The following is a 15,461-nucleotide window of genomic DNA, read 5'->3' as shown; positions in this document are numbered from 1 at the left end:
TGTTTTGATTACTACAGCTTTGTAGTATATCTTGGAATCTAGGATTGTGATACCTAGATTACTTCTTCTTTTTTTTTTTTTTAAGATTACTTCATTTTTAAAATGATTTCCAAGAGCTATTTACTTTGCTTTTATTTTCTTTTCTAGCTCTACATTAGTAGGGTTTCCCAGACATAGATTAATTCTTTGGATTTACTATCATACATTCTATTCATATCTTCCAAGGCTGATTAAAATCATGAAATATTTTTATATACTTACAAAGTTTATTAAAAATAGATTGCATATAGGGGTGCCTGGGTGGTTCATTTGGTTAAGCAACTGCCTTCAGCTCAGGTCATGATCCTGGAGTCCTGGAATTGAGTTCCAAATCGGGCTCCCAGCTCCACGGGGAGTCTGCTTCTCCCTCTGACCTTCTCCTTGTTCATGCTCTTACTGTCTCTCTCTCAATAAATAAAATGTTTAAAAAAAATAGATTGCATATATATACCACATCTTTTTCCATTCATCTGTCTATGGTCATCTAGCTGTTTCCATGGTATGGCTATTGTGGACATTGCTTCTATAAACATGGGGTGCATATGCCCCTTCGAATCACTATATTTGTATCCTTGGGATAAATAACTAGTAATGCAATTGCTGGGTTGTAGATTAGCTCTGTTTTCAACATTTTGAGGAACCTCCATAGTGTTTTCCAGAGTGGCTGCAACAGTTTTCATTCCCACCAACAGTGTAAGAGGATTCCCCTTTCTCTACATCCTCGCCAACATCTGTCATTTACTGAGTTGTTAATTTTAGCCATTCTGACTGGTGTGAGGTATCTCACTGTGGTTTTGGATTTTTATTTTCCTCATCCTGAATGATATTGAGCATTTTTTCATGTGTCTGTTAGAGGATGTGGTATATATGTGCATATATATAATGGAATATTACTCAGCCATCAAAAGAAATGAAATCTTGCCATTTGCAATGACATGGATGGAACTAGAACCTCTAGAGCAAGCATGCATATCCTTCATAAATGCCTAGAAATGGTGAAAACACACTTCCAAATAAGAACCCTGATAGACATAAAAAAAAATCTACATTTGCTTTTTAATGATTTATCATACATCTCTTATTAAAGTGATTTCTAAGGCTAAAAAATACTGCCTCTTCTACTTGAAAATGTGTGCATATTTTTCTAACATATGTATTTGTATGAAAACAATCTAGGACAGATAAATCATCTAGATCCCACAGCAGGGTCTTGTCAAATAGAAAATTTGTTCATAATTATGAAATATTTACATAAACATGAATAGGATATTCCAGGTACTTTGCTCAGTACTGACAAAGACAAAAGTTAAATTGCTTCTTAAATCACTTGCACATTGATTAAGGAAATAGACAAAAAAATACTGTTGCTTAACATCATAGCAGTAGTAAATAATGTTATACAGATTTGGATGAAGAATAGCTAACCCAATATATATTCAAAGGAAGTAATTTGTGCAAAGCATTTAAAATATAAATGAGTAGGGGCACCTGAGTGGCTCAGTGGGTTAAAGCCTCTGCCTTCGGTTCAGGTCATGATCCCATCTGGGATAGAGACTGGCATCAGGCTCTCTGCTCCGTGGGGAGCCTGCTTCCTCCTCTCTCTCTGTCCGCCTCTCTGCCTACTTGTGATCTGTCTGTCAAATAAATAAGTAAAATCTTTAAAAATATATATAATTAGTGAAATATTAAATATTTATATATCTATTTTTACTTTTAATTTAAATCATTTTATGTATGTGAACCTTGTATCTCCAAACATATCTCACACTACTATAGGACAGAGGAATTTTTAATAGTTTACATAAATTGCTGGTGACAGGAACACACACATATACACACTAGATGTTCAGGAGATGCTGAGTCTGTGTATGGGTGAGTATGTGTGCTTGGCACATTTTAGTCATAATCATGCCTAAGATAATGAAAGCCATGAACATGTTATTTTACCTTTTTCTATTTTTGTTTAGAACGATATTTTAAAAATCTTTTAAATCTAATTAGGACTGCTCCTGTATGGCTAAGGTTGATAGTCAGCTGGTTGTACAGAGAGATAAAAATCAGAAAGGAGATGGGACACTTAGCTACAGGAAGATAAGAACCCCAATCCTGACTCCTAAAACATCTACTCTAGATTGTGTTGCTGTTTAATTAAATCAATAGCTAGATATTTGCTGGGTCCTCTGAGTACAAGCAGTGTGTCTCTTTGTGTTCAGTCTCTTTCCTGTCATTACCATCTTCAGGTTTCTATAGCTGTTCCAAAACTGCTGAGTTGAGCTTTCATTGTGACAGAAATTGCTCGTCAACATTGTTTCTCACATAGTTTTGCCTGGATCAGATTTCTAATCTGCTGACTCTTCAGAGAGTACACAATGGGATTCATTAGAGGGGGAACAAGAAGGAAGATATCAGCTATGACAACTCTAACAACTGGGGAAACATTTTTGGCAAAGCAGTGAAGGGTGGCCAAGGTGACAATAGGTACATAGAAGATGAACACAGCACAGATATGGGAGATGCAAGTGTTGAGGACCTTGAGGCAGCCCTTATGTGAGGCAATGCCCAGAACAATTTTTAAGATCAACATGTAAGATACAGAAATGCATACCAAATACAATAAAGATGTAAGAGCTACAGTCCGTAGATGACATTGACCTTGTTGTCAGAACAGGCCAGCTTCATGACATCCTGGTAGAGGTAATAGGAGTAGGATAGAAGGATTTTCCTACAGAATTTCAGTCTCTTTAGAAGAAAGGGGAAAGGGAGAACAAACATAATACATAAAGCAGCAAACAAGAGGCCAATTTTAGTGACTCTGGCACTGGTCAGGATGGAGATGTATCTGAGAGGACTGTAGATGGCTATCAAGCAATCGATGGGCATGACGAAAAGTACTGATGACTCCATAGCTAAGAATCCATGAATGAAGAACTCTTGGGCAAAGCAGGCATCAGGAGAAATTCCAATGGCATTGAATAAGAAGATTCTCAGCATGGTTGGAAGGGAGGAGATGGACAGCCCCAGGTCGGAAAAGGCCAGCATGGAGAGAAAATAATACATAGGCTCATGCAGAGAGGTCTCTGTTTTTATGAAAAAGAGGATGGTGCAGTTCCCCAAGATAGCAAGGAGGTACATGAAGCAAATGGGGATGGAGACCCAAATGTGAGCATGCTCCATCCCTGGAATCCCAATGAGAAAGAAGGTAGAGATTCCCACTTCCGAGGTATTAAGGAATGAATGTGAGGAGATCATTTAATTTGTGTATAGGAATGTGAGGGCATCAGGATATGGCATGAATAGATTAGTTCAGTGTATGCTTTAAACATTGGTATAAATCTTGGGATTGCAGCTTTTTTGTAAAAGAATTCTCAGACTAGGGGCGCCTGGGTGGCTCAGTGGGTTAAGCCTCTGCCTTCGGCTCAGGTCATGATCCCAGGGTCCTGGGATCGAGCCCCGCATTGGGCTCTCTGCTCTGCAGGGAGCCTGCTTCCTCCTCTCTCTCTGCCTGTCTCTCTGCCTACTTGTGATCTCTGTCTTTCAAATAAATAAAATCTTTAAAAAATAATAAAATAAAATGGGGGAGACTGTAGGGGAAAATCTGTGTTTCAGTGGAAAACTACATTGTTTAGAACACATTCTTATGGGTTATTTGATTCTGAATATTGGGACTTGGAGTTTTCAATCCCTTTGAGCTATTTTCCAACTCTGAAAGTTTTAGATACTAATAGTAAACCAAATATTTCATGTAAGTAGACCTGTAAATAAATTCTATCTGATAGACGGTCAATAGGCATGTGTCCCACAAAGTAGAAGAGACTGTACTCATTTGCAAATTAATGTCAATATTCCTGTCTATAAAGGTACCTTTTATATGGGGTCTCCTTTGAACTGGCTGTATCATTTGCCTGGTTCTTTCATTAAAAGTAAGTTTAATTGGGGGCCCCTGGGTGGCTCAGTTGGTTAAGTGTTCAACTCTTGATCTCAGTTCAGGTAATGATCTCAGGGTTATGAGTTCACGCCCCACTCTGAGCTCCATGCTGGGCGTCGAAACTACAAAAAATGATGAATTAAATTAGATCTCTAATGGATGTTCATTTTATGTCTTTGAGAGAGCTGTAATTTTACCTTTTTTGAAAATTAGTCTTAATCAGGGTTTACATTCTTGCATGGGAGAAAGACAAATCATATACAGTATAATGAGTTAATGGCATTAGGTAGAACTCCCATAGAAACCTGGAAGACAGGAAACTTCCTATCCTGCATAACATAGACGTGATATTTTAATGCTCAAGAAGGAAATATTGAAATAAATGAAATGGGCAAATGGCTTAAATTCTCTTATGTTTTTGTAAACTCTGCATAGGTATATATTTGTTTGTTTTATTGGTCTCATGCATGTACATATTCCTGCCCATTTCAATTTTCATTCCTGAGAGCATAAGCATATTTCATAAAAGTGAAAACTATGAGTTGAAGAGGGCTACTTTAAATGAAGAGGAAATCCTCTGTCATTTCTGATCAATATCCATGTAAATGTACACTGTTAATTCTCAAGTAAATGTATAGAATAACTTTAAGTACGATAATGGTAAGCATATATTATGCTCATAAGGCTGGTTAAAGCAAGCTGGGTGAAAATGGAACATTAGAATACATGTTATGTTTATATATGAGCCCTAATCCGAAATCCTAAACCAATATATTTGTAAGACTGATTCTTCAATCTTAGTAAGCGTGTTGAAAGATGATATTGTAAAGCAATTAATATATGATGTGATTCCTTACTGATTTGTTCTGCTTGTTCTGTGTCATGTACTTATTGAGTTTTCAATGTGGTCAAGCATCCCTGTCAGCTATGTTTCTCACACAGCTTCCCTAAAACTATATTTCTTATCTGTTGGCTTTTCACACCATATACAATGGGGTTCATCAATGGTAGTACCAATAGGAAAACAACAGCCACGAGGATCTTAATGATTGGGGGCCTATGTTTGGCAAAGCGGTAGATAACAGCTAGGGAGATAATGGGAACATAGAAAATGAGCACAGCACAGATGGGGGAAACACAGATATAGAGGACCTTGAGCCTTTGCTTCTGTAATGCTATGCTCAATACAGCTTTCAGTATCATCATGTAGGATATGAAAATAAATGTTAAGTCTAGGATGCCTGTGACAGCCACAAATAAGCCATAGATGACATAGATCTTGTTGTCAGAGCAGGCCAGCTTCATGACATCCTGATGGAGGCAGTAGGAATGGGCTTAGATGTTTTAGAGTGAAAGGGTAAGGGAGGATCAACAAAACATTTTTCAAAGAAAAAGCAAGTCCAATTTTGGTGACTCTGGCACTGGTCAGGATGGAGGTGTATCTGAGGGTGGTGATGGCAATAAAGTGATCAAGGGACATGATGAGAAGAATTGATGACTCCATAGCTGAGAATTCATGAATGAAAACCTCCTGGGCAAAGCAGGCATTGGGGGAAATTCCTGGAGCATTGAACAAGAATATCCTTATCATGGTAGGGAGAGAAGAGAGGGACAGTCCTAGGTCAGAGAGAGCCAACATGGAAAGAAAGTAGTACATGGGTTCATGCAGAGATGGCTCTGATTTTATGAAAATCAGAATGGTACAGTTCCCCAGGATGGCAATGAGGTACATGAAGCAAATAGGGATGGAGACCCAAATGTTGGCACGTGCCATCCCTGGGATCCCAATCAAGTAGAAGGTAGAGATTTCAGTTTCAGAGGTGTTGAAGGTGGACATGCCTGGTAGATGAGGGAATCAAGATGAAAGGCTTGGGAGAGGCTCAGACGCCTGACTCTATCCAGTTGCAGTCATAGAGATTTTTATGAATCCAAGTGATATGCACATAATTCTTAATTATAAGCCTAAATGGAGAAAGATAGGGAAAGAAGTTATCAATATCCAACTGAAAACAAAAACTGAGAGAAAAGGAAAACAAATTCATATCAAAATTGAATCTTATAACAGATACAAGTTATAATAGGTATAAGTTCTATAAAAGGGCTGATTTGTCAATTAAGATAATTATACATGTGCCTCTTTTCCAATTTGGGAACTTGATACTTTCACTTTTTAATGTAAATATTTTAATGTAAATATTATAACTTACATACTGTTAAAATTTCAATTAATTTACATAAAATTCAGAGACAATAGAGGAATACTGCAGGTTTTTGTTATAGAAGCCCATACAATCCTGTCTGTGCCGGCCATTATCTTTTTGTATCCTCCTTTCCTACCATGATCCCTGAGTGCCTCATCATCTTCTTTTGCCCCCTTAACCATGTATGCACTTCTGTAAAGAAATCCTTCAGTAGACACTCCTCAACTGACTTCCTCATGTGCATCTATATCTTGCTGGCACATGTTCTCTCATTCCCTTTTCTTAGGATCTTCTTCTCTTGTCTTTAGGCTGTTCTTATTATCACTGATGTTCTGTAGTGCCACACGCAATACACAGGTGGAGATCATAATGAACTTACTCTGCTTGTAACATTTTAAATCTGAAAAGTTATGTATTTTTTTTAAATTTTGATAAATAATCTTCTGCCATTATAATTTTCAACATTGCCTACTAAGCAATTTATCTAGCTGGAACATGTTGAACCTTCTCAATCTAACTTCCTAGTTAGATTACTTCATAACTTCAAACTCTTCATTTATTTTTGTTGCTTTTTTGTTGTTGTTGTTGCATTTTGATGCATTCTTCAGTAGTACTCTCTTATTTACTAATTCTGTTTTCATTTGTGGCTGCTCTGAAATGTATTCTACTATTGAGTTTTATTTCATTACTCTATTTTTCTTTTCCAATTTATATTTTTATTTTCAATTTATATCTACCTATGCCCTCATAATTTTTCATTAATTTTATTGTTATTATTCTGCCTTCAAGTTTTGAGGATCTTAAGCATGCCTGCTTCAAAACTCCTTTTAAATTGTGTTAGTTTTTCTTTTTTCATCAGTGAGTATTGAAATTGTAGTTTCTTTATCAGTGTTAGTCTTCATATATGTTTTAGAATTTTACTTGTAATCTCAACTTGAGTGAAAATTTCCTTGTTCATTTGATGATTTATTTTGTTTATGCCCCATGATTAGATGTAGTGGTTGACCCTTCCTTCCTTGTTTGTCAACTGTTCTTTTTATAACGGTAAAAGGATATTGCTCCAAATGAGAGCTGAGTACAGTTTTGCCCTTCCCATTCCCACCTACCAACACTCACCAACTATCTCAAGACTTGGCTTGTTATGGGGAGTAGACTTGGGCTGTGACAACACCTATTTCCACTCCCCACATGGATTAACAGCTTCATGTACCAAGCAGGGTAACTTATATTGGTCCCTTGTCAAATACAGAGCACTATCATGCTGAGTCCCATGCAGGTGCTGAGCTGCCAATCACCCATATGCTTCTAGACCAGCAGCCACATAGGTCTGTGGATTCAACTTCAACACAATTATATGTTTTTACATGGCATCTCATTATCTATCTATCATCTATCTATCTATCCTCATCGTCTAAGTATCTGTTATCTATCTATCATGTATTTTCTATCTATTTGTCTATCTAAGGAGCATGACAACCGTCTTTTTATTATATTTATATTTTATTTATTATTACTGCATGTTTGGCATAAAGTACAAATTGACATACCTGATTCAGCTTACCACATGTTGAATAAAATTCTCCATCAAAACTTCAATACAGCTTAAAAAATATAACCTGTTAGATCTTATGTTCAGAAAAGTTGATTTTTTTTTGAGAATAGTTTGATCATGTGCTTTTTGGAAATAATGAGCTAATCTAATTTATTTAATAACACACTAGAGCTAATTGCAGGCTTCTTCATCAATCTTTGTCCTGAGGAATTTCAAAATGTCTCTCAGATCTGAACTATTTAGGCCATTTCTTAGTACTTCCATTTTTTTTTTTTAAGATTTTATTTATTTATTTGACAGAGGGAGATCACAAATAAGCAGAGAGGCAGGCAGAGAGAGAGAGAAGAGGAAGCAGGCTCCCCACTGAGCAGAGAGCCCGATGTGGGGCTCAATCCCAGGACCCTGAGATCATGACCTGAGCCGAAGGCAGAGGCTTTAACCCACTGAGCCACCCAGGCACCCCAGTACTTCCATTCTTATCTTTACGTACATCTTCAACCATTTTGTCATTATTGTGTCATGATGTAAAACTCATAAAAACTCATGTTTTCTTTTTTTTTTCTTAACTATTTCTTTTCTGCAATTTGTCTATTCTACGATCTCAAACATCAATCACTGTAATCCACCCTCAGTTCTTTCTGGGTTGTTTTGCTTCTTAAACTTTCATTGCCTTCTGGATGGATTTTCTGGACTGAACCCCACCTCCAATTTCTTATATGTACTTTCCTCTGCCCAAACTACTTCCATCTTTGGGTTGACTGTAAACATTTTAGTGACATTTATTCCCCTCAAAAATGAGATGTTTAGAAGATAGACAATTAGAGAAATGCATAGGAAGTTTGGGATTATATAATAAATGATATTATATTTCTCCCAAATTTCATAGGTTGTTGAAAACTTGGAATTGTTTTTTGACATATAGTTCTCTTAATGTAATAAAAAATTATTTATTGATAAATCAAGAAAAAGGAAGTAATAACTTTTTCAATGAGCACATTATTTATTCTTCACTATCAACCTCTACTTCTCCAAAACTTACTTATATATATGTGTGTGTGTGTGTATATATATCTATATCTATATAGATACATATATCTATATAGATATATCTTTAGAAATTGCTATACTGGGGCTCTTGGGTGTTTCAGTGGGTTAAGCGTCTGCCTTCAGCTCAGGTCATGATCCCAGGGGTCCTGGGACCCAGCTGCACACTGGGCTCCCTGCTTAGTGGGGAGCCTGCTTCTCCCTCTCCCACTGCCCTGCTTGTGTGCGTGCTCTCTCTTTCTGTCAAATAAATAAATAAAATCTTAAAAAAAAATTCAATGAGATGATATATTTAAAAACAATACATACCTCTCTGGAAGGGCTATTTTATTTGACTTAAAGTGTAGCATTTTTAGAGAGTCTGCAGGAAAATAAAACACTATGCAGGAATATTTCCAGTATGTTGTTTCCATCTCAGAAGGGCCTACCCAACCCAATTCTGTGCTTTGCAAAAATGTAAAAAATACAGTTTAAGGAGCAGATACAGATGTCCTTAAAGGATGAAGTTTAAATAAAGTTTACTATTTGTATGGAAGTTGTTAAATAAGGTTGTTTGTCATGTTATTTAAGTTAAAGGTAGAGCGATGTTTAATGTAGTCAGGATGGTGTCCTTGGGACAGCTTCAGATGCTAAGCATATTCTAAAACTGAAGCAGGCATTAAACAGAAAAATCATGATAGCTTGCCAGGGGAAAATGGTACGTATCTTAATGTTATTGATTGATAAGATCATGAGGGTTTTTAGGTACTTACCAAGGTGTAGGCCACTGCATTTATACTTCAAGGTTAAAAAGGAAATGAATGCAGGATGAAGCCACCCCAATCCTGGTTGTTAGGCACAAGGTTATTCAGGACAGTCTGATTCTAGTCCTTCTACCTGGCTTCCCTTTTAGCATAACAAAGGCCTCTGGGGATGAGAACTCAGGAAACTATCCAGAAGGAATAAAAGTCCTTAAATGAATTAATTCAAGCAGTGTTCAGCTGAATTCCCATTATGCATATGAATTAGCCATTTATGTTTAATGCCCTAGGAGACTTGCCCTAGGAGACCTCTCTCATTGCATCAAGCAAAATTGATTCCTCTGTCACCTGCAATTACAGAGTCTGTATGTGGGAGACATACAGACCCCTCTTTGGGAGGAGTGTCACATTTTGTTTTTCAATGTCCTTATATTCGTGTCTATAATTAGGTTTTCATATTCAGTTTTGCTACTGCTGATAAATGCAATTTGTACCTTGTAAAAGAAATGATATTGGTGTTCTTGTTTGTTTTTAGAAGCCAGCCAAGTATGCTCTTTAAAAAAAATTCTATTAGTTTGTGGGAGTGCCTTTTATATTAAAGAATATAGTCATCTATTGTGATGTGTATGCAAATAGTTTTTCCCCTTAGGTCACAGGTACTTGTCTTTGTTAGTGACAGTGTCATAGGCTGGGTTCTCTTTGAATCAAACACTGAGGTAAATATTTGGGTGCAGAGTTTATTTGGAGAGTGCTAGGAGGTTAAAAGCCTGTGGGGAAAGAATGAAATAGAACTAATGTGGAATTAGTTATTCTTACTATTTTTGTCCTTAAATTTGTATTCTGGTGTTAAAAGTGATTTATACACTACCATTACCGTATTCTGTTTCTCTTTGTATTTATCTTCAGCAGTGAGTTTTTTTATATGTAAGATTAGTGAAATATTTTACTTAACTTTTTTACTTGTTTAATGTCCTCTTTTTCAAATTGAAGAACTCTTTGAAGTTCTTCTGATGGAGCAGAAGGCTGGCTGAGGACAAAGCAAAAGACTGACACCTAGTAATCTCCCCCTTACCCCCACCACTCCTGGGTGGGACAAATGTGACATTCTTTAAGAATGTCCCAACTATCTTAATGTTAATGGCTTGCTAAAAGGGAAAAACAACCTTTACCCCAGCAAGGCCTCTGGTAGCAGGGTCTCTGGTATCCAGTATCTTTGTAGGTCCTCTTTAGCATATGAAAGTTCTATTGAAACCTCCCTTTTCCTTACTTCCCCTACCCCCAAGGTACATAACCTGCCATCTCTCACAACCAGGGGCAGCAGCTCTTCCTGCCCAGGGGTCCTGTCCCTGTGCTTTAATAAACAACCATTTTGCACCAAAGATGTCACAAGAATTCTTTCTTGGTCATGGGCTCCGGACCTCACCTCAGAGAACCTCACGTATATTCTAGAACTTCATCACTTCTACTTAAACTTCAACTTGGAAAATTTGTTCTTTAACTTGAAGTTTTTCAATTTGAACAACTTGAAACAATTCTTATAAGGCAGATTTAGTGGTGACAAACTCTTAGTTCTTGTTTGGGAAAGTCTTTACCTCTCTTTCATTCTTAAAGGACAGATTTTCTGGACAAAGCATTCTAGCTTGAAGTTTTGTCTTGTCTCTCTCTCTCTCAGTACTTAGAATATAAGCTCCTACTCTCTCCTAGCCTGTAAGGTGAGAAATCTGATAATCTTATAGGGGCTGTCTTGTATAATAATAATTCAAAAAAATAATAATAATTCATTTTTTCTTGCTGTTTTAAAATTTTCTCTTTGTGTTTGACTTTTGATAATTATAATGTATCTCAATGTAAACTTCTTTGGGTTTAATGTACTTATGGTTCTTTGGGATTCATGAATCTGAATGTCAGTAACTTTTTTAGATTTGAGAAGTTCAGCCATTATATCTAAAAAAGTTTTCTGCCCCTTTCTCTCCTAGGACTTTTATAGTATCTATATTGCTTCTTTGTAGTGTTGTATAACTCTTTCAGGACTTTTCCACTATTTTCATACTTTTCTTTTTCTTTTTGTTCCTCTAATTGCATAATTTCAAATAACTTCTCTTTGAATTCCCTCACAGAGTCAGAAACAGTTTGCTGTTGAAGCTCTTTATTGAATTTTCAGCTCAGTGATTGTATTCTTCAGCCACAGGATTTCTCTTTGATTCTTTTTTTATGGTTTCTATTTCTTTAGTGAATTTCTTTTTGTTCTTGTATTATTTTACTGATTTTGTTTAATTGTCTGTGTTCTTTTATAGCTAACTTTCTTTTTTTTTAATTTTTTTTAAAGATTTTATTTATTTATTTGACAGACAGATCACAAGTAGGCAGAGAGGCAAGCAGAGAGAGAGAGAGAGAGAGAGAGGAGGAAGCAGGCTCCCTGCTGAGCAGAGAGCCCGATGCGCGTCTTGATCCCAGAACCCTGGGATCACGACCTGAGCCGAAGGCAGAGGCTTTAACCCACTGAGCCACCCAGGCACCCGAATCTGAGTTTCTTTAAGATGATTATTTTTAATTCTCTTTCAAGCAGTTCATGGATCTTCATTTCTTTATGGTTAGCTACTGGTGCTTTACTGGTTTCCTATGCTGGTGTCATGTTTGCTTGATTCTTCATGATTCATGTAGCCTTACATTGGTGTCTGTGTATTTTAAGAAGCTGTCACCTCCTCTGGTCTTTATAGACTGGTTTTGGTAGGTAAAGGTTTTCTGCCAGGTCCCTGGACAGTTAGGACCGCCTCTGGGACTTTGGTTGAGTGGGGCTAGAGCCAGGTTATAAGACTGCTTCTGAGTCCAGTCATGTTTATGGTTCATGGCCCTTTTACTAGGGTTGTGGACAGGCATAATTCCTCCTAGATCCTTAGCCAGACAGGAGTGCCTGAGACCATGCATGAACAGGATTGGAGCCACAGCACTGAGCTGTCTCAGAGTCTGTGGTCAGTCTGTTTGGTGAAGCATGTGCAATTTTTATAACACAAAGATGTGTGTGTTTGTGTATATGGATGTATATGTGCATGCACGGACGTATGTGTGTATATATTTATAGGTAAAAATTGCAGGTTTTGGCAGTTAAAGTTCTCCAAATCTGGGAAAATTGTTTAACTCTCTGAGCTTTAATTCCCTAATCCATAAAATAGGGTTAAATGATCTAATTCATATAAATAGCTTGTGACATTTAACAATTAGTAGAAGTTGGCTGCTCTTATTATTGTGGTTATTTTTTGATAATTATACTGTAAGGGCCTATTCAGCCAGAGCGGCCCCACCCCAGTTGAACTGCCATTTTGTTGTTTAACCCTTAAACTGTCCCTGCCCCCCTTCCCCAGGGTACTTACTTAAAAACAAGTCCCGGAAACCAGTCCCAGGTAACAAAGCCCAAATACAAGGGTGGGTCAGGCCAGGTGGAGACATCCAATCAGTAGGGGGGCGCATACCTTACCACCTTTTAGGCGCCAATTCTGACCAAGATGATAGGCTGGTTCAAATATCTACTAGGGTAAATTGTAATTCAATTGGTCACTTATGTGTGACCTAATATGACTGTGCAGCTTTATCTGTGTGTTACAATTTTATTGGCCACCTGTGCGTGGCCAGGCCCAACCACATGGCCTTTGCCCTTAAAAGCTAGTCTGTGAAGCAGAGAGAGGTCGCCCTCTCTGTAAGAGGCGCGGCCCAGAATGGTCGGTTTGATTCTTGATGCTTGGCACGAAATAAAGCTTTGCTTGACTTTCGCTTTGTATCAGTCTCACTCCTTTAATCACGGACCCATTATTGGGGGACCCAACATTGGGGACCCAACAATACTTATTTGAATAAACACATAATATAAATGTACATTTATAAAATGTAAATAATATAAATTATTTTATATCATTTTTAAAGCCCTGAATAATCTGTTTCCCACTTGCTCTACATATTTATATCCATGAAGATATTTGCTCAGTATAAACCTATACTCCAACCAAAAGGACTGACATAAAGTTCCAGGATTTTCCCCCTGAGTTCCTATAATACTTTTGATATTTTATTTTATGCATTTTATTTTATTTTATTCATTTTATTTTATTTTATTCATTTTATTTTATTATTTAATGTAATTTAATTATTTTATCTTGTTTATTTTATTTTATTCTATTTTATATTTTATTTTATTCCTACAATACTTTTTAAAATACAACAGCTAGGTTATACCTCTGTTTATTTCCTCTGGCCAAACCAGGTTATAACCCAGGTCAACATCTCATTCCAGTTAGTCCTTAGTTTAACTTATGTATATTTATTACAAGGCTGAGCACTGCTTCACAATTATATTTTTAATTAACAAAACATTCTATGAGATGGGAAACTAATTTAAGGAAGCCTCTGTATCTTAATAACATTTGCATCACAAATGACATGGTATTCTCTGGACAGAAATGATAAATAGTGATGAAGAATAGTTTTGGGAGAGAAAATATACAGTGATAATAATTAAATAATTAAACATGATGATAAACATTTTTGTTGCTCTGTACTGCCATAGGGATACTGATGACTCTTCACAGCCTGTACAATTCCCTTGTTCCCACCTCTGATTGTCCCCTATGTTCTCTACCAGTAATTCTTTTCTCAGTCTAACCCCAAAGTCTAGTTTTGCTCTGGAAACATTCCTTCTACCTCCAGATGAATAAGATACTGAGTCATTCTTTCCCAGGAGAGTTGCCAGTGTCATAACAAAGGCAACAATTTCCCAGCTCTGGAAAATGCTCTCCCCCCACCACCTCATTACCTTAATCACAGAAATGGAGGTCATGCATTCCTATACCTTGAAAATGGTTTTTCTCTTGCCACACAGATAGTTTACCCAGAAGCAGTTGGGAAACAATCCATACTCTGCTAAAGGTTTTGGGAATAAGCCAGATTCTTTAGCCCCAGGCTAAAAAATTGTAATGATGAAGAGGGCAAAAATATGGGTACAGAGGGGATGAGAAATGGGTTCCTGTTTCTCTAAGCTTCTAATTTTTAAAACAAAATGTAAAATCTAATATTCATTCTCAAAGATTTCTGATTGAATTCACAGCCTCTATACTCCCTATATTTTCAAAACTTCTTGCCTTCTAACTGCTCAGAAAGTATGATCCTTAGATAAGCAGCATTGGCTTTACCTAGGAGCTTGTTAGAAATTAAAAATATTGGGACTTCATCAATTGAAGAATGGATGAAGGAGATGTATTTTATATATGAATATATAAAGGTATACTATATATATGACCATTATATTGATAGATAGATATAAATAGATGTAGATATAGATATAGATATAGATACATATGACTATTATTCAGCCATAAAAAAGAAGAAATCTTGCCTCTTGCAACAATATGGATGGAGCTAGAGAGTATAATCCTAAGTGAAATCAGTCAGTCAGAGAAGGGCAAACTCCATATGATATCACTCATATGTGGAATTTAAGAAATGCAACAAATGAGCAAAGGGAGAAAGAGAGAGACAAATCAAGAAACAGACACTTAACTATAGAGAACAAACTGATGGCTACCAGAGGACAGGTGGAGCGGTGGTGAATGAAACAGGTGATGGGGGTTAAGGAAGGCACTTGTTGTGATGAGCACTGGGTGTTGCATTGAATTGTTTAATTACTATATTGTACACCTGAAACTAATATAACACTGTATGTTACCTAACTGGATTTAAATATGAACTTTAAACATATTAGGATCATCTAAGATTAGTGAATCAGAATCTATCTCTTTAATAGCATCCTCAAATGATTCATATTTACATCACATTTTGAGAAACACAGCTGTAATTCAAACTGTGGCAGAATTGTTAATAGGACACTCATTTACTTTCTTAGGTAAGCAAGGCCTCAGCACCCAGCACTCATTTACTTGAGTACAGGGTCGGTCTTACAGGTGGCTACTGATCCG

General features: G+C 36.8%; 2 protein-coding genes across 2 annotated transcripts; both read right to left on the bottom strand.

Moving 5' to 3' along the window:
* Window positions 1–2,338: 2,338 nt before the first annotated feature.
* On the bottom strand, window positions 2,339–3,288 carry LOC111159323 (olfactory receptor 51A7-like). Its single transcript, XM_022521727.1, is given in 2 exon segments — window positions 2,339–2,673; window positions 2,676–3,288. Coding segments are annotated over 2 exon segments (948 nt in total).
* Window positions 3,289–4,885: 1,597 nt separating this feature from the next.
* Window positions 4,886–5,801, bottom strand: LOC111159322 (olfactory receptor 51A4-like). Its single transcript, XM_022521726.1, is given in 2 exon segments — window positions 4,886–5,300; window positions 5,302–5,801. Coding segments are annotated over 2 exon segments (915 nt in total).
* Window positions 5,802–15,461: the final 9,660 nt, after the last annotated feature.

The sequence above is a fragment of the Enhydra lutris genome, unplaced genomic scaffold (assembly GCF_002288905.1).
Source record: "Enhydra lutris kenyoni isolate GAN:26980312 unplaced genomic scaffold, ASM228890v2 scaffoldscaffold68, whole genome shotgun sequence".
Taxonomy (NCBI): domain Eukaryota; kingdom Metazoa; phylum Chordata; class Mammalia; order Carnivora; family Mustelidae; genus Enhydra; species Enhydra lutris.
This window is presented reverse-complemented; position numbering and strand designations above follow the sequence as displayed.